Source organism: Carassius auratus, chromosome 47 (assembly GCF_003368295.1).
Source record: "Carassius auratus strain Wakin chromosome 47, ASM336829v1, whole genome shotgun sequence".
Taxonomy (NCBI): Eukaryota; Metazoa; Chordata; class Actinopteri; order Cypriniformes; family Cyprinidae; genus Carassius; species Carassius auratus.
Genome location: NC_039289.1, coordinates 12,946,738 through 12,966,168, shown reverse-complemented (window position 1 = coordinate 12,966,168; position 19,431 = coordinate 12,946,738). Strand labels below are relative to the sequence as shown.

The 19,431-nt window shown below is 37.6% G+C and overlaps 2 protein-coding genes and 1 long non-coding RNA gene across 7 annotated transcripts in view; 1 reads left to right on the top strand and 2 right to left on the bottom strand.

Annotated features, from left to right (window-relative positions):
* The window catches only part of LOC113065150 (E3 ubiquitin-protein ligase RNF123-like), a 126,407-nt gene that overhangs the window by 54,738 nt on the left and 52,238 nt on the right, over nt 1–19,431 (bottom strand). The gene's annotated exons all lie outside the window — the stretch shown is intronic.
* Nucleotides 219–12,159, top strand: LOC113065152 (amphoterin-induced protein 3-like). Of its 3 annotated transcripts, XM_026236374.1 has the most exons (3): nt 219–1,274; nt 1,488–2,807; nt 11,428–12,159. In XM_026236374.1, the coding sequence occupies exons 2-3, from the start codon at nt 1,524–1,526 to the stop codon at nt 11,503–11,505; spliced, it is 1,362 nt and encodes a 453-aa protein (XP_026092159.1). In that variant the 5' UTR covers nt 219–1,274; nt 1,488–1,523; the 3' UTR covers nt 11,506–12,159. The 3 variants fall into 3 exon arrangements, with proteins under 3 accessions (XP_026092159.1, XP_026092157.1, XP_026092156.1); XM_026236372.1 differs by lacking the exon at nt 11,428–12,159 and having other exon boundaries at nt 1,493–7,142; XM_026236371.1 differs by lacking the exon at nt 11,428–12,159 and having other exon boundaries at nt 1,488–7,142.
* Nucleotides 10,913–11,523, bottom strand: LOC113065153 (uncharacterized). The gene is made up of 2 exons (XR_003278940.1): nt 11,391–11,523; nt 10,913–11,233 (listed from the first exon to the last, which is right to left on the bottom strand). It is a non-coding gene; the product is annotated as an uncharacterized LOC113065153 (long non-coding RNA).

Sequence of the window (19,431 nt, the reverse complement as noted above, 5' to 3'; positions counted from 1 at the left end):
TGACAAAATTAAATGTAATTCCATTTGGTACAGCTAGTGAAACCAAAATTAGACACTTTACCTTTAAATGATTAGCTAATCAAAACCAGCTTTCAGAAATAATAATGATAATGATAATAATAATAATAATAATAATACAATTATAATAATAGTATACACTTTTCAGATTAATATGAATTTGAATCCAAACAATTCACGTTTATTTAGATCCCCATTAACACAGGTCGATGACATATTAAAGCTAAAGAGAGTAAACAAAATGTGCCTAAGAGTTATCAGTAAAGGCAAATGCATAATTGGACAAACACGAGGAATAGGAAAAAAAAACTGCACCATCAAGGGAGGCTCTGGAAAACACTTCCCTTTCATAATCTCTGAATTCAGCCAATCAGTACTCAGAAGAACCCTCCCCCCTCCAGAGTGCCCCTCCTCTGAAACTCCATGCCTGTCTGTTTATAGAGCACAGAGAGAAGAGAGACAGAGACAGAGACGGAGAGGGATTGTAGTACACACTCAATCTCAGTGAGAGAGCGACAGAGAGGAAAAGGAGGAAGACCCGTACAATTCAGAGAGCAAATCGGAGGAAAGGACAAAAAAGAATCTGGAAGCGATACCAAAAAGCTTTAAGATCATGATCTTTACTTGTGCTTTAATATTTTCACCAGTTTCTCCAGATGCCACGTGGACACTGGAAGCTTAAAAGTCACCGAGAGTTGGTAGCCCTATATGACATTTGAACAAAATGAGCGGACAAACTATATGTCTCAAATTTTAAGAATACTTTCTCTGGGTTCTGGAGCAACACTGACAAACAACTGTGTCTGTATCTTCGGGATAAATCTAACACTAGATTGCTTGTATTGTGGACTGTTATTGTGGTTACTGTGGTCTATGTGACATGCTATGCGCCTGCTGCTCAGCTGAGGACAAGATTACACTAACTGAACTGGACAGGATGCTGACTTTCTCAAAAACATCCTCAAGCCTGCGGCAGTGAGCTAACTCTTGAATTAAGATCTCTTCTGTTCTATCCCAGAGGTCAGGAATGCAAAACAACACCAACTGTAGAAAGGATGGTGCACAGAAGCATTGGGCTCAGCCTTGAGGATGGAACAAAAACAATTGCTTTCCCTTGGATGAATCGAATGACCGCCCCTCCAACTCTCTCTACCTGAGAATGGACTAAAATCTGAGGCAGCACACTTAACATTCAAATAACAGCCAAACAAGAGTTATGAGATGGGATATTTGGAGTAACTACTGGGAACCTTAAGGTAAAGATAATATGATCATCTTCAACTTCTAAGATTAGAATTTTGTAAGTTGATTAAATAATAATAGTCCTTGCATTGATGCACTCTAACACTTTGGGCTGACAGAACAGTGCCAAGTGAGCCAAGAATTATTGAGCAAACTATCCACTGTATTCAATAACTGATGTCTTTTTGTTCTCCTTGTCTTGTGATCTCATCTGTCCGATTTTTAAGGATAGGAACACCTAACCAAGACGTCCTGACGACACAATGCTGTGCACTCAGGGTGGGGCCGCACCCCTAATGCTGAGCTCTTTTCTGCTGCAGCTAGTCAGAGCCAATCTCCCTTCTGGCTGCCTGATTGCATCCGATATCCTGAGCTGCACCAACCTCGGCCTCAACCAAGTCCCGGGAGAGTTGCCTGGAATGGTGGCAACACTGGACTTCAACCACAACCGCTTAGAGCGTCTTGAGGTGGGTAGCTTCGCTGGTCTGCCCAATCTTGACACCATACGGTTAGCCCACAATCAGCTGAGCAGACTCACTCCTGGAACCTTCCGGAATACAAGCAACATACGCCATCTGGACCTTTCCTCCAATCAACTGAACATTATAGAGGAGCACTACTTTCTAGAGTTAGTAGGAATCAAGGAGTTACTCCTTTACAACAACCAGATAGTGAGGGTAGAAAGCAAAGCCCTGATTGGTTTGATTAACCTACGCAAGGCCTACCTGAGCCATAACAGACTTACAGATTTCCCCTTCTTTTCTATTCAAGAACATCCCAATCTCACTACCCTGGATCTAAGTTCGAACCGTATGCCCAACCTTCCAGTCAAAGACATCGCAGCTCTAAAGGAAAAGGTACAGAAAGGGTTGTTCCTGCACAACAATAGCCTAATTTGCGAGTGCTCCATGTACAGCCTGATTAAACAATGGGAGTACAGAGGCTTTACCTCAATAACAGATTTCCGGGAAGAGCATACGTGTTTGCTTCATGGCGAGCAACGTGCTATGGTTCGTTTTCTCAAGCATGTACGATACTTTGAGAACTGCGTAATAAAACTTCCAACTAAGAGAGTTAGCATGGAAGCAGACGCTGGGAAATCAGTGATGCTGGACTGTATAACATCTTTAAAGGGAAAGCATCTCAACTATTCGTGGATATCCCCAAGTAGGGAATACATTGCTCCGCCTGGTAATAGCAATACATTGAGAATGTATTTAAATGGTTCTTTGGAAATCTTGGTGGCAAAAGAGAACGACTCTGGGGTGTACTTGTGCATGGTCCATAACCATCAGGAGTCACACAATGATTCTCTTGAAGTTAATGTAACCGTGCAGCTACGAATTCCAGAGGAGCCCTTTAACACTGGCTTTACAACCCTGCTGGGCTGCGTTGTCAGCCTCGTTTTGGTTCTTATGTACCTCTACTTGACACCCTGTCGCTGCTGGTGTCTACCAGCAACACCAAGACCTGTGAACGAATGCAGTGCCCAGTCGTCTATTCTGACACCAACGCCACCTGCCACTACGGAGGGCCCCGGCCGCAAGGTCAGTAACAACAAGCATGTGGTCTTTCTGGAACCCATCAAGGAGGCACAGAATGGGAGGCCGCGGGCAGCACTGGCCCTTGAGCATCCCAAGCTGGCAGTAACACGGAGCGATGCTGACTCTGTCACTTCCATCTTTTCAGATACCACTATTGTGCCATAGCGGATGCTTACTGACATCCCAACGACCTGCTAAAATGAGCACGAGGGTCCTTCAACGTGCCAGTCTGCAACTGCACAGCTACTCAGGACAGATTAGGGAGATATCAGTGAGCAGAACAGAGCAGGAAAACATATACAATCAGAGAGAAGAAAGATATAAAAACAAAAAGACAAAAAGCTGGAGCCAAGTGCTCCCAAGAATTACCTTTAAGGCTTGACTGAGCCACAGCGTTACGAGAGGAAGGAATTGGTTTAAAACTACAAAAGCTGAAAAGGCTAAAAAGCTTTCCCTTCACCACTGCTTGAACCTTGATAGATTTACAGCTATGAATGCCTTGTCTAGAGCCTATAACCCACTTAATACTGCATAGACCCTACTCTACTCTAGAAATAGCATGAATGATATGGAGGAAAATGACAAGTGCATAATGGATTTCTAGTTTTTTACAGATATAACTAGAATGTGGATTTTTTTTTAGATGTCCTTTGTATCCCTGAGTTTCATTTGGTGATTGGTTAGTAGCAGTAATTAATTGCCTACTTTGCAAACGTAAGGGTTTTGGCCAGAGAAAATGCATCTATAAAAGTAGAGATTGCTTATTTAAAGAAATTGACATGCAATTGTGCAAAGTGGTGCTCCTAACCCATATGAATGTGGATATCACGCTGAGGTCACACCTCATCCTTAGTACGAATATAACTTGAAATTGATGAATTTTAATGAAATGGAATCTGTGAAAAAGCATTCCATGTTTCCCCTTGCTACCAACCCTTCACCTTCCACAAATCCTTACTTTGTCCGCTTCTTAATAAATCCTTTTGCTTCGACCCTAGAGGTAAATGTCTGCCTTCTTACTTTTAATTGAAGTCTTTATAGCAAAGATGAACATTCGAACTATATAATGTGTGTCCTAAAGTTCCTGCTTTTCTATTCAAGATTAAATCTAAACTGTGTGCAACTGTACAAAATAGCATATTATCAAAAGCTGCTGTCAACTAGAGCATCACAGAGGCTGTGTGATATGTGGTTAACAAACCTAAATGTTCATGAATTTCATGGTTGCTTTTGACAACGGCATACAAAAATGCTCATATTTTTTTTTACAACGGCACACATGAATTTTACTGACCAATGAAGTTGCAGCACAACCATTAATACTCTTTTTTTATCTCTGGAACATCGGGCCCAGTGAAGGGATAGATTCTGATTAATCAAGTTTGTGTGATGATCTGGATATTTGCTGTGACCCACAGATTAAAACATATGGGGTAAAGGAAGAATTTTACCACAGTACATTACCCTTGAGCCGAAGCCAATCTTCCTCAGAATAACTGCATACTAATGAGTGTGTTCCATCCAAACTGTACTTCTGTCACTAAAACCACCATTATCATCATCATCATCATCATCATCATCAACACACTGTTTTGTGCCACAATTCTAACCATATCTGCATGGACATACATTTTGACATCCACGGCATGCATAGTTTTTACCTCGGCTCTGGAGTAGAAGAGAGTGGGGTAAGATGTGGCACTTATATTCAAAGGGATAGTTCACCAGAAAATTATCATTCCTGATTTCATTCCAAAACGGTATGACTTTCTTTATTATGTGGAACATTAATGAAGATATTTGGAGAAAATTTGGAAAATTGCCAGAACATTGCCGGATCACCTTCTGTGCGAGCGCAAACACGTCCTGGGATTGATTCCGGGATTGATTCCAGGTTGGGGACCTAGTAACATTGCCAGGTTCAGTCCCGGACCGAGCGCTGTGTGAACAAAAGCCAGAACTGATGCCATAAAGGGTGTGTCATAGTGATAACACACATTATCGCGCGACTCTATTAATGGGTGTTTTAAAGGCAAATAAACGTTCGCAATAGAAAAAAAAAATATGTGCAAACTGTAATGAAGAAGAGATCAGTTAGTTCCTCACTTTCCACACTGAAGTGGAGATTGTTCGCCAGTTTAAGTGAAAGTTAACGTGCCTAGTGCTTTCGACTCGTACATTACACGTCACGCCCTGATGTCACGTGTCTTTATGGGACCTTTACGGGTTGTGTGTGAAAGCACGCACATATACCGTGTAATCAATGGCAGTGTGGAAGGGGCAAATTCTAGCGACCCGGGATCAATTGCCGGGACACATTACTCATGTATTTTCCGGAATTGCAGTGTGAAAGGGGTTCAACATTCTTCAAAATATATATATATATATATTTTAAGGTTTAGCAGAAAAAGAAAGTCACACAGGTTTGGAACAAATTTGGGGATTGTAAATACTGTGTAAGTAAATAAAGCAATGTAAAACAGAATAACTATCCACATCAACAATTCACAATCCTATATATATGCAAAATATTCACATTTTAATAGTCATCAATATGGAAATAAGGCAAAAAATTAAATTGTATAAAGATGCAAAGCTTACTACCACTATTTGTTAAGGTATATTTTACTTTTAAGCATGAACAATTCATGGCTTATCTTTAACTAAACAACTTTACAAAGTTTTACGCAATGGGGATTCAACATGTTTAATACATATTCTTCAGAATAAAACTCGTATGCATTTCTTAATCACTTGGATCTGAAAACCAATTTCTAAATAAATATTCACAGGACCAAAACTTTACATAATCTGCCTTACTGGCACATCTTACCCACACCTTCCCTAAAACTAAATATTTCAAACACTTGTAATGCCTTACGATATTCATATGCTCCGATATACCACATTCAATAATCGTCACCACCCGGAATGCAGATTCTGCTGGGTATGTGTCTTTTCATGCAGCTCTTGTTAAGAGGCTTCACGCAGTAGGGTGCAGTAGCTGCCTCTGAGCTGTGTGTGGTCCACCTCATTAGTGTTTTAAAGCACAGGAAAACCTCACATGAGCCTGGGGCTAACTGAAACCCAAGTTTTTGTGTAAGAGGGCTTTTTCGATGTCAGTTTCATGTGCATGAGTAATTAGTCCATTATTAGGAAAATAAGATCAAATAAGACACAGGGTATGACTAAAATCTTACATCGATGATGAATCAATGTTAACAGTGATAATGATATGTCAAGCAACATAAAAAGAGACACAGTGTTCAAACTAAAATACAATGTTCTTTCTGTGAAAATGCATTAACAAGGGTGTTTATAATGCACATATTCACAGTACGGACCTATCAACCACAAGCCAGGACATCACTCTATACTTCAGGTGAACGAATGCATAAGAGGAAATCCTATAATCATAACATCTGCTGAGCTGTAAAAAACGGTCTAAAAATGTTCATACTCGCGCACCATACTGAGCTTCAGATGCCTGAGTGGGAAGAACAATATGGGCTTTTGTTTGAGCCACGATATTTTCTCTTTACCATTGCTGCTATAAGACACAAAACGTATTGGTCCACATTAGCAGCGCTCTCGTTACAGACTATATATTGTTACAAAACCACTATACACGTAAAAACGCTTTATCATACCAAATCTAAATTTTGAGAAGTGAATGAATGCAAAATGTTAAGATGAAACAATTAGGGCTATCAAAATTAAATAAATGCATGTGATTATAGAAATATGATAAAGTGCATTAATTATCTTAGATAAATTAAACAAATATTAAATATGAATTTTTTGCATTATATATTTTATAAATGGTTTTTCCCTTCTAAAATGACGAGCATTTGGCTCATTGGTATTTTATAGCCTTCTTTCTGTTAGTCCCATTGCACTTAGCGTGAACAGTCCATCACAGCTTAGTCATTAACTGAAAATGGATCTTTCTTTTTTTAATTCACTTCTTTCATACAATTTATTGCAGAAAGGCCTTCACCAGTGCTACACTGAAAATAAACACATTGCTTTAGTCTCCCATAATGCAAACCCATCAGCTGGATTTTCATTTCCTGGCTTCTCCACAAGATTTCCACCATTAAAGCTCAGCAGGATAAATCCAACAGTTTTGCCCAACAGCCTGTGAACATGTAAATGAGGAACGCGTAATTGATTAGCTTGACTCTATTCCTGAATGCTTTAAGCGGAACTGGAAGCACAATAAAACAAAATGCATTTGAGATAATGAAATAGATTATTTAACTACAGTGTGTCTGAGGTGTAACCTTAGCAATTATAATGGATAGCAAGGCATCATAATCTTTTGGAAAAATGCATTTGAATTCTGCAGATACTTTTAAGGTATTTTTGTACAAAAAACAAAAAAAAATTATATATATATATATATATATATATATATATATATATATATATATATATATATATATATATATATATATATATATATATATATATATATATATACATACATACTTTGCAAATCCTTCATTTCCTGCAGTTCTGGCACATCCATTTCAGCACAGCTCCACAACAGTCCTTCGATTACCATCAAACTAATTTAGAGCGCTCATCAATCAAGAACATTTACAGTTCTGATGAACCTTGCAAGCACACCAGACAAATACAGAGCCGAGATTTGCCTCCTACAAATACTGTCTGGACAGATTTAGCTGTAATCTACATCTGAGATGAATCCATCACTTGTGTTATTCATCATTTGGCTGTTCTTTCATTCTGGGAACTGTGCAGGTGAAATGAAATCTGTGATTAATTCTACTATAAGAAAACAAACAGTTTTGTTGCTGTGTTTAATTAATTAATTAATTTTTTATTATATTTTTTTACACAGCATTAAAAAAAAAAAACTGTTCTAAACCATTAAAATACCAATTAAACCCAAATCATAAAATGTGCATCAAATATATAATACATGAATCAGAGCCACCTCACATTACTGTTCATTGCGCATCTTATTAGTCAAATTTTTGTTAAATGTCTAGGACAAATGTTAAAAGTAGGGGTGCTCCGATCACGGGAATTTACCACTGATTAGAGATCCGGCTTTACTGATGAGATGTGCATAACGATCGGTCGATCGTGATCGGAGCACCCCTACTTTTAACATTTTTCCTAGACATTTAACAAAAAATTAATTAATAAGATGCGCATTTGGAGCACCCCTAGTTAAAAGTGAAGCCATGCATGAAGCACAGCTCACACAGAAGGCACCTTCAAATCAAACAGCTCTCTGTTGGTCAATGCAGCAAATACTATGTTGCAACTTAAACCCATTGCGAAATCTGCATGGAGAAATCTTTTGCATTCATGAAATTCCCGTTTACAAGGACTCCTATTGAAATTACTGCATTTGACCTGTGAAAATTTGCAGTGGTAAACAGTGGATGCATCATAAATATCTTAAAATTGGTCCACCCAACATGTTATATGCTAAAATGTAAGCTGTTATTTCCTGAAAATCTTGCTTTGCTTCTTCATGGTCAAGAAAGAAAGAAAGAAAGCTTGCCTTTGATATACAACCAGAAGTCACATTTGTTAACCTCCTAATTCCTTACATCACTGATGGAAAGCTAACAGAGCCACACTTTAGAGTATCAGTCCGGCAGCCTTCATTAAAAATGTAGGACATCCCTCTGACTTCAGCATTTAAAAAAGCCCAACAATCTGAAACCTATTCATCACAAAGCTAAAAATAAAATTAGGGGATGGCATATTGCACTACAACGTTTGTGACTAGGTCAAGTTGGTAGTTTATAAAGCTCAGAAAGTTTATTTCAAACAATATCAATAAGACGGAAATACGGCATTGGCCTAGATTCATTTAAAGTGGAAATCAAACCACAATGGAGAAAGTGGAAAGTACTGGGCGTCAGGGACCACGTCAAAGTGACACCAACCCTTGCAGGTCAGCCTTCTCAAATGCACATTACTATTGAAACGCACACATACAATGAAGTTAACCATTACAATTGTCAAACAAAACTGCCCGGGAATTTGGTATCGGCAATAAAAACTGTGTTGCAGATCAGCAAAACAGAGAAAGTCCAGCTTTTGTAGTATTTTTCTCATTCATTTTCTTCTTAAGAAATCAAACTGGTTTAGCTCTGAATATCCACAGTGCTATCATTAAGGACTTCCCCTGTGAGATGTGTGTGCGAGCGTATCCTTTTCCACTCTCTAAACCTAACCGGATGTTTAGACATGATCTCCGAGCCTGGAGTCCCCTTAAGTTAATTAGCAGGCATTGTTAATGAGCCGGCAGTTAGCCGCTCTGCTGGTATTTGATGAAGCCGTCCAGGGCAGGCTTACGATGACTTACCGCTATTAGTGCTGTACAGTGCAGACAAGCTATTAAACATCATGTTCAAAGACTTTCACCATATTAGTACCGATATCACAATGGAAAATAAGTCCCATGAGAGACAAAATATTATAAACGCCTGATGAATGATGCTGCAAAGATTCATGGAGCAGTGCTGTAGCCAAACAGCACAACAGCCGTTTGGAAAAAAAAACCTTCCTGATGCACTGCAGGCGGAGGATTGGGTTCACAACAACTTACTGCCACCAAGTTTCAAACAGAGAAACACATCAGAACGGGTGTATGTTACAGTTCAGTTTCACAGGGAAAGGGTGAGAAAGAACGACTGCAGGATGCAAGTGGCACAGATCAACACGTGAAATGCAAACGCTGCAACAACTAAATTTCAAATGAGGCTTTTGAGTTAATACGGTTACAAAAAGGTGGAAAATGTCCAGTACATTTCAGAAATATTCCAGACATTTGGAAACTTTCCAATATTTTTTGGACACTCTCCAGTCTTTTTTTTTTTCTTTCTTTTTGGTAATATTCCTGGTTTGCAACCCTAGTTCATACATCTATGAAAATACCTGCCCATTTTAAAATATAGCATGTTGAATCTAGCATGCAAAAAACAGTACATTAAATAGCTGGATGAGAACTTTAATAACATTAAAACACATTTCACTCTGCAAACGCTTCGACTAGGGAGCAATTCTGCAAATCAAGAGCTCCATTTGGCAGCTTTCGTAATGGCTGCACTAAACCAGTATTTACTGATGGGGAGCGTCGACCACCTGTGGTGTGGAGTCTCACAGAACAACACCGCCACCTCAGCCTATAACAAAAACACTCATTTCTTCTCTGTATAACCGTCTAATAACACCACATGGCGGCAAGATTTCTTATTTTTAAGCAATACTGGGGGGAAAAAAAGCAAGAGCTAATATTCTACACTTGCGCCCATGAGTCACACAGAGCTTGTGAGAAGGTAACACGTGTTCTTGCAGCTCTGACAGGCCTGCGAACTGCAAGTTGAGTGGTTTGAGGTTCAGAATTGAACAGTGAGTGAAAACTGACGCGCCAAATAAAGGGTTTGGATTCCAGGGGAATTCATTCACCCATTTTTTTCTCTAGTAAAGTCCTTGCCTTCTGCTCTACCTCAACATTTCTTCATAAAATATCGATAACTAATGTTTCAAATCAATCTGTCACCTAGGGCTGGGCGATATATCTAACGATATGATCATGCGCATGTAGTCGGTAAATCTGGTTCCGTGATTACCGCTAAATCGCCGTCACCTGCTTTTAAATAGAGCGGAATTTAATAGACAGAGCCGTAGATCACTTACCAGCTACGCAATATCACGTTTATTATCGAAGGCGATTCATCTGGGATAATGAACGCGATATTGCGTAGATTGTCAGTGATCTACGGCTCTGTCTATTAAGTGGCGCTTCATTTGAAACCAGGTGATGGCGATTTAGCGGTAATCACGGAACCAGATTTACTGACTAGATGCGCATTATCATATCGTTAGATATATCGCCCAGCCCTACTGTCACCTCTATTTCATGACTGTTTCGTGATGTGCTGTTATCATATTTGGTTTATCAAGGTCATAAATGGCAATAATTGTACCACTGGCTAAGTCTTGCTCTTTGATATTGAAAATTGGTATAGGCTGGAATGGTACACTCTTAAAAATAAAAGATTCTTTATTGACATTGATGGTTCCATGGATTACTTTTCAAATGTTCTTTACACGGAGAAAGAATGGTTCTTTTAAATGCGAACATTTCTTTGGGGGTTCCAAGCTTGTCCTTCTGCGGTATCACTGTGTAAACCCTTTATTTTTGCTTACAAGGACGCTGGCCATCACACCTCAAGGGATAGTCATGTCATTTCAGACGAGTGAGAAAGGCTCTGTCGTTCCTGCCAGAGCCGGTCAGATGGGTGCAAATACACACATGCAGCATGACAGAGCGACAGGGATGAAATGTCCTTGGTAAGACAGATGCCAGTGTGATAAATGAGGCGAAGGAGATGAACTTTACAGGAATATGCAACAAAGGATTTCCGTTGGATCTGTGGAACACAGAAGTTTTGAGCTCTTAGTCTGAGCTTCTCTTTTCCATTCAATAAAAGTGAATGTAGATGCATAATTGAGAACTTTTTGGACAAAAAACAACTATATTATTGAGAAAATTTCTAAATGGATTGCTTTTGCCTGAGTTACACTCACCATTCTGATTCTCTCTGCTTTCTTATCTTCTCTTAAGATGTGTCAATCCAGCCCAGCAGTCACCCAGCAGCCTCTTGCTCCTGACATCTGGACCACTCATGCATCTCTACAATGATCTCACCGATAAGATGACAACACATCTCGAGCCGTAACCTCCTTTTCACTCCAAGAAGCCATACAACTTCAGTCTCACAATAAGATTTCTTCTTACAAAACAGAAATTCACAAGATGTTTCTGAACAACTCTGCCCACGCACTGTGTATCAGCAAGGGAAAGAAAATAATGCAGATAATTCGATGAAAGACAATGATGTTTACAGCTTCTGCTTGGAAAATTACGTTTGTAAATGCCACGTCTATCTTTCTTTATTTCCTGTGTAAAGCAATAATGAATGAGAGGATGTAGACTAAATGACAAAATATGAATCCCTCCCTCTTCCTGAAATGTTAAGATGGTATTCTGACTGTGAATGTGATCTGTAACGATGCATTGTGGGAATGACAGAACAGCATGGCACTGACTTGAGACTTAAAATAAAGCTAGGTGAAAATAAATAAATAAATAAATAAAATTCAATGAAGAACAAACTAGCAGTTTGTCTTTTCTCAATATTTGCATGCACTAGTCATTAACGACTTTTGCATAGATATTAAAGGACAGACTTTGATACTTGAAAACAAATTAAACAAAAACAACAACAAAAGGTTTCTTAGTCTAACGCTCAGTCCTAACTAGGGCTGCACAGAAAACAAATATTGAAATAATGTGTCTTTCTGAGATTTACTTGAATGAATGAGTGTATTAATAAATGAATGAGTGAATGAGTGTATGAATAAATGAATGAGTGTATGAATAAATGAATGAATGAATGAATGAGTGTATGAATGAATGAATGAATGGTGTATGAATGAATGAGTGTATGAATGAATGAATGAATGAGTGTATGAATGAATGAATGAATGAGTGTATGAATGACTCAATGAGTGTATGAATGAATGAATGAATAAATGAGTGTATGAATGAATGAATGAATGAGTGTATGAATGACTCAATGAGTGTATGAATGAATAAATGAATGAATGAATAAATGAGTGTATGAATGAACGAATGAATGAGTGTATGAATGACTCAATGAGTGTATGAATGAATGAATGAATAAATGAGTGTAAGAATGAATGAATGAGTGTATGATTGAATTAATGAATGAATGAATGAGTGTATGAATGAATGAATGAATGAATGGGTGTATGAATGAATGAATGAATGAATGAATGGAGTGAATGAATGAATGAATAAATGAGTGTATGAATGAATGAATGAATGAGTGAATGAATGAATGAATAAATGAGTGTATTAATGAATGAGTGTATGAATGAATGAATCAATGAGCGTATGTATGTATGAATGAATTAATTAATTAGTGTATGAATGAATGAATGAGTGTATGAATGAATGAATGAGTGTATGAATTAATTAATGAGTGGATGTATGTATGAATGGAGTGTATGAATCAATGAATGAATGAATGAGTGAGTGTGTGAGTGAATGAATGAATGAACGAACGAACGAATGAGTGTATGAACGAATGGAGTGTATGAATGAATGAATGCGTGTGTGTGTGAATGAATGAATGTGTGTATGTATGAATGAATGAGTGTATGAATGAACAAATGAGTGTATATATGAATGGAGTGTATGAATGAATGAATTAATTGATGAGTGAGTGTGTGAATGAATAAATGAATGAATGAGTGTATGAATGAATGAATTAGTGTATGTATTGAAAGGAATTAAATTATTTCCTTATGAAATTAACTCCCCAAGCCAAAACTCAGGAGCTCACAGAAAACAGATACCATTCTGCCATGCAATAAAACAATAAAACTGATCTGGAAAAGAGATCTTCAAGGAGTGCAAACAACACCTATTTACGACCTCCTTTCTCCCTCTCCTCTCCCCTCCTTGCCTCTGACTCTCACTCCACCAAGAGCAAGAATATCCATATGCCATGTTATATCTTGTGAAAAATTTTGTTTTTTTCCACTTAACGTTTAGTATCATTTTAAAGGTCTCTGTGCGATTGGTAAAATGGTCTCAATTTCACAATAATCATTAATATTATGAGAAAGATCAATAACTTTTGTAGAATTGTGTTCTGCTGAGAGTCAGATTGAGCATGGAGCTAGACTAGGATTTAAACTAAATCCTGATCAATTCTGAAGCGCAAGTAAAAGACCGAATACGCATTAAACTTTCGACCAGGCCGCTGGATTCTGCTATTTGGGCTGGCGGGTGGATCCTTAGTGTGTATGAATGAATGAATGAATGAATGAATGAATGAATGAGTGTATGTGTGAATGAATGAATGATTGAGTGTATGTATGAATGAATGAATGCGTGTATGTGTGAATGAATGAATGATTAAGTGTATGTGTGAATGAATGAATGATTGAGTGTATGTATGAATGAATGAATGAGTGTATGTGTGAATGAATGAATGAATGAATGAGTGTATGTGTGAATGAATGAATGAATGAATGAGTGTATGTGTGAATGAATGAATGATTGAGTGTATGTATGTATGAATGAATGAATGAATGAGTGTATGTGTGAATGAATGAATGATTTGGTGTATGTATGAATGAATGAATGAATGATTGAGTGTATGTATGAATGAATGAATGAATGAGTGTATGTGTGAATGAATGAATGAATGAGTGTATGTATGAATGAATGAATGAATGAGTGTATGTGTGAATGAGGCAAACCAACTTGAAGGAATCCTGAGTCGGTGAGCACACCTCATATGACGGCTTTGATGTCTGACTCAATACTTGTCAGTTTGAGACCGTAAGAGGCTCAATACCAATAGCCTACAGGTTGCCATAGCAACCATTTTTCCCTCATTCTAAAAAATATCGTTTTTTGTTTTTTATTTTCAGAATATTTTATACTTTTTTTATAAATATTTTTGTGGCAAATGTGATACACCACCAGTCAAAAGCCTGGCCAAGTAACCTTAAATTAAATAAATAATATTAACTGCTACTACATCAAAAGTAATAATAAAACATTTCTAATTACAGAATATTTCTTATTAAAATAAATTATGTTCTTTTGACCGGCCTATTTATCAGAGAATGGTTTCCACACAGATATAATCTAGTTTTCAACAGTGATAATATAAACCATTAAGAGTAACGGAGCACTAAATCAGCATATTAGAATGATTTCAGAAGATCGTGTGACATATCAAGAGATAATATATACGGTCTCAGAGAAAAAAAAAAAATGAAAAGGTACAAAAGTTGTCACTGGGGCAGCAAACCTTTATACCAAACGATTCCATATTAATACCTAATATGTACACATGTAAAATATATAATTGATTTGTATAATGAAATGTAGGTGTCTTTCCATGATTATATGAGTTGTTTTAATGCACTGATTAATAATATTAATAATAAGAAGAAAATAATGAATATCAAATTAAGATGTTAAAATCAAGGGGCAGAGCATGAGGCTGAGGTTGAATGTGAAGCAGGGGCGATCCGGCACTGAAGACGAGGGTTTGTGACAGCAGGAAGAATCAATGCTGATGAACTGTCACTACAGTACAGATCAATCCTGAAAACTGCATCTAATACGGTCAGAATTAACAACTGCGACCGTCAAGAATCAAGACGTGAACAAAGTGCCACCGCCCAAACCCCCAACTAAACGCTCACAGCTATGGCTGCCAGGGGCTTCAGAAAGTTATACAGCAGAAGAATAAGCTGGTGTACATTAAATAGTGAAAAAAAATCAATTTATTTTAACAAGGATTCATATTTTATTAAAAAAAGAAATAAAATTGCTTTAGCACTGTCATGATTTTCAACGTCTTGGTATTGGGGAGCGTACCATTCCGAACTTCTCAGCTCTGTGCCGTCAAACTGATAGGATTGTTTTAAGATCTGAAGCTGGTTTGAATTATGTGCTGGCTTTTGAGGAATTAAATGTAAACGATCTTCTGAAAGCAGGAATATTAGGACTGACTTTGTGTTGTGACTCACGTTCTGAAATAAAGTGAAGTCAGACGGCACTCAGCATCACTGTACATGTAAAAAAAAGTAAGTATGCACCATGGTAACATATCTAAAATCATTGGTTTATCATGGTAAATCTATAGCATTACCATAGTACATTTCCAAAAAAGATAGGTTTACCATATATATATATAGTTATGTATATCAACAACAAAAGCATGGTATTCCTCCCGTGCAAGTCCAAAAAAGATGGTAATACCTTGATAGCATCCCAAAAAGTGGTTTCACTATGAGACTAAGTAAAAGAAATACCACGGTACATTACACTTTGTTCATTAGACAGAGACTGAATGGTGGTCAGGAGGCTATCAGCACGTCCTGCTCGGGGTGTTGACAAGACATTGAGGGTGAAATGTTCCCCTCCTCCTTACAGTCCATTCTTTCCCCTAAAGCCGCTAAAGCCAATTACACTGTGTCACAATCTAATTAGTTCAGCACTGCAGGCTGTATCTGATGCCTTTTAGCCAACAATAATGGAAGGAAATTATCTAAATTGATTTTTTCTTTCTCAAGAGATTGGGGAGGCGTATGTATGCATTATCAGAATGTTTTACGCCAGTCAAATTCTGCAGTTCTCCAAGAGAACCTTTACAGTTGAGCTTAAAGAGATTCAGTCTTTTTTTTTTAAATCCTCAATGGCATATTTACTAGCTAACAGCAACCGGTGTAAAGACAGAAACTCAGTGGCTAGCAGTTAAGCTAATTTCACAACGGCTAGCGCATGGTGAAGTACAGTACATATATTGGTTAATACAGACTCTCATTCCCACAATACTGCATCATCATTTCAGGTGGGCGACTGTGTATAAATATTTGTCAACCATTTAAATCACCATCAAAAATTACATTGTGATGCATCATGACTGAATCTTGACTGGTGATGCGCTAAATTTAGTTATTTTCATCCGTAAACAAGAATTTAGTTTAACTATAAACCGAAACCAAAACTAAATTGAATCTTGCTACCGTAGCATAATTTCTGGCCACAGTGAAATGCATCCTCACCACCGACATGTTCAACACTGAACAGTTGCAGCTAATATTGTGTTCCAATTTTTCCTGTGGCTCAAGTAGTAGAGCATTGTGTTAGCAGCGCAAGGTTGTGGGTTCGATTCCCAGGGAGCACATGTTAGGTAAAAAATGTTAGCCTGAATGCACTAAGTAGCTTTGGATAAAACGTCTGCTAAACGCATAAATTTAATATTGTAGCATTTTTTTTTTTCTTTTTCATTTGACGTAATTTTATTGAAATCACTAATTCTGACATACAATCACATTCTGTACAGTGTGTATCACACTTTCAAAAAACAAAAGACAGATATAGCCATTTGTTACATTAACTATAATGTAAACATCACATTCTATACAGTCTGTCAAACTTTGTTAAACGAAAACCAATATACCTGTAGCCATTAGTTTCATTTTCTTCTCAAATAACACTGGATAGGAACACAGTTTCTCAAATAACAAATATGCTAAGTTACTAACTAAAGCACTAGCACTGCCTCAGAAAAACCTTCATGGCTTTGTTTCCTCTGTAGCACCAGCTGCAGAGAAAAACATGTTTGACACTTCAGTTAAGGGAAGGTGACGCCAGTGTTAATGCTGCTTCTCTCTGTCCTCTCTTTCGTTTTTGCCTCTCTCTTCACTTTAGTCAGTGGGCTAAAGGAGAAATAGACTAATTATAAAGTGGAAAAATGAGACACTTTTGGCTCCACTTCACCGAGCCCCGCATACGAATGAGCCACTAACGAATGTGTGCTCAACACAAGAACGTCCACACAAACACAGTCGCTTCACAAAGGCTTTACTATATGAAATGATGCTAATAATGCTAATGGCTTTTTTATCTGTCGTGCTTTATTTTCAGGCTGGAAATTTGCATCAGTTACATTTGTAGCTTTATTAATGGTGTAGTACTATTTCTTTTTGTGTGTGCGTGGGGGGGGGGGGTAAACCATGGGGTTATGAAAACATATCAGTGATGTAATGATGTTCTTTGAAGTAACTTGGGCTAACATGCGAGAATAATGTAGTGTTGTGTAAAGTGTTCACAATTGGTTAAATTATTTGGAAATGAAACGCCTCACAATATTTCAGCCAAACAGCTAACTAGCATTGAACAAACAATGTGGATAAGCTACAACAGGTTAACATGTCAGCAGTGTTGTGCCAGGTTAACGGTTGTAGTTCATCCACATTGTGCGCTCAATACGGCCATTTACAAAGCCAAAACAGTCATCGGCAAAGCGCAAACGGTTCTTCTTGAGAGCTTACTTTTTTCCATGTTTCATCCGTCTCATGTTTTTCAATGCAATTCTTACGCTTAAACCATGTTTTCTGAAGAAAATAAATTGCCAGAGCTAGACTTGACACCAAAATCATCAATATTGACCATGGTTTTATCGCCTTATCATAACGGTACTATGCTACAACCACAAAACTTTTAAAAATGATAGCAGTTTAGCCCTTGTTGAAGAACTTCCGATGACCTCCTACTTCGAACAATACTGCAGCAGTCCATCACCATTATGCTATATGGGGTGGACAGAAGATGATCTCAGAGAAGCAATTCACATTGGGGAGATTATGAAGAAGGGTTTTAATGGGTCTTTAGGGGGCATTTATCCTAAAGACCAAGGTTGAATCCAAGGTAACACCCCTTACTCGAAAGTTAAGTGCACTGGGATGTTTTATGACCTCAAGAGAATCGTTTTTTACATGACCTCTAAAGGACAGGATACAATGAGGAACTCATTAGTGCAATTCTTTTATATGATTGAGATAGAAAAGTCATCATCGACCATTATTTTCTTCACTTTTAACTTCAAGAAGATGAGCAGAGCTGGAGAACAACTCCATTGACTTTCATTGTATGGACCTTTTTCAATACATCTTCTCTTGTTTTCTTCTGAAGAAATTAAGTCGTACAGGAGTGGAACGGGTTTGTTTGTTGGTGTGGCTCAATGTGGTTTCTTCAATCTACTCTAAAAGCTATGGGACGGCTGGATCATCCACGCCCGAGGAGCTTGGCAGAGGTCCCACAAAGCTCTTTGGTTCCTATGGAGAATTACATGCCATCTGGAGGAGGTGACAGGAGATGTGAAGAGTTAATCAGACGTGAATTAAGGATCCCAGTTGCCGAGAGACCTGACCCTATAGTGAAGGCTCATATTGAGAGCATCAAGACTGGGCTGTGCCAAACCTGGCACTGTTACAGACAAGATCAAAAATGCATTTCTTATTTCCAATTCAAGCATGTGGTTAATGGTCACTCCATTACACTCCTGATAGTGTCTAGTCGACGAATCACGATCCAAATGGAAGTCAACGTTAAATGTATATCTGAAATATTTTATTATACTAGAACTGCATCTTTCACACAAAAAGCTGGACTTGTTTTTACTGCTACAAATGCAAGAGTATAGGAGCAACAATTCATTTAGTTTACTGTAGCTATAACTGAAGCTCCACGACCAATATTACAGTAAAATATAATAACAGAAATAACAGAGTGGCTCTAACACTGGATTGGATAAGCCATGTTCAAAGCATTAAATACATGTCTGGAACTGTGCAGTATACTGTAGGCCGGGTTTTGAAACAAATTTCACAATTCAGTTCGATTCTCATTCACAAGTTTGCGAATACTATAAAAATGTAGCCTATGAGAGTCCGTTGGTACTATATTACTATAACGTTCAAGGTTTAAATTGACTGATTTGTCAAAATTACACTTAAAGTTATAAATAAAGTTATATTTAAATTATATTTATATTAAATATAAACATAGTGGTGGCTGATTTTTTTCTGGTTATTATTAAATTTTGATTATTATTTGTACCGATTATGCCATTTTGATTATAAACTGGTTATTTAACTGATTAAATTGCAATTACAAAATGTTTATTTAAATTATTCTGATTATTAAATCTAACTATTATGTTTATTA

Bases quoted from the DNA above. Each gene is read 5' to 3' on its own strand.
- LOC113065152 (XM_026236372.1), top strand. From the start codon at position 1,524: ATGCTGTGCACTCAGGGTGGGGCCGCACCCCTAATGCTGAGCTCTTTT.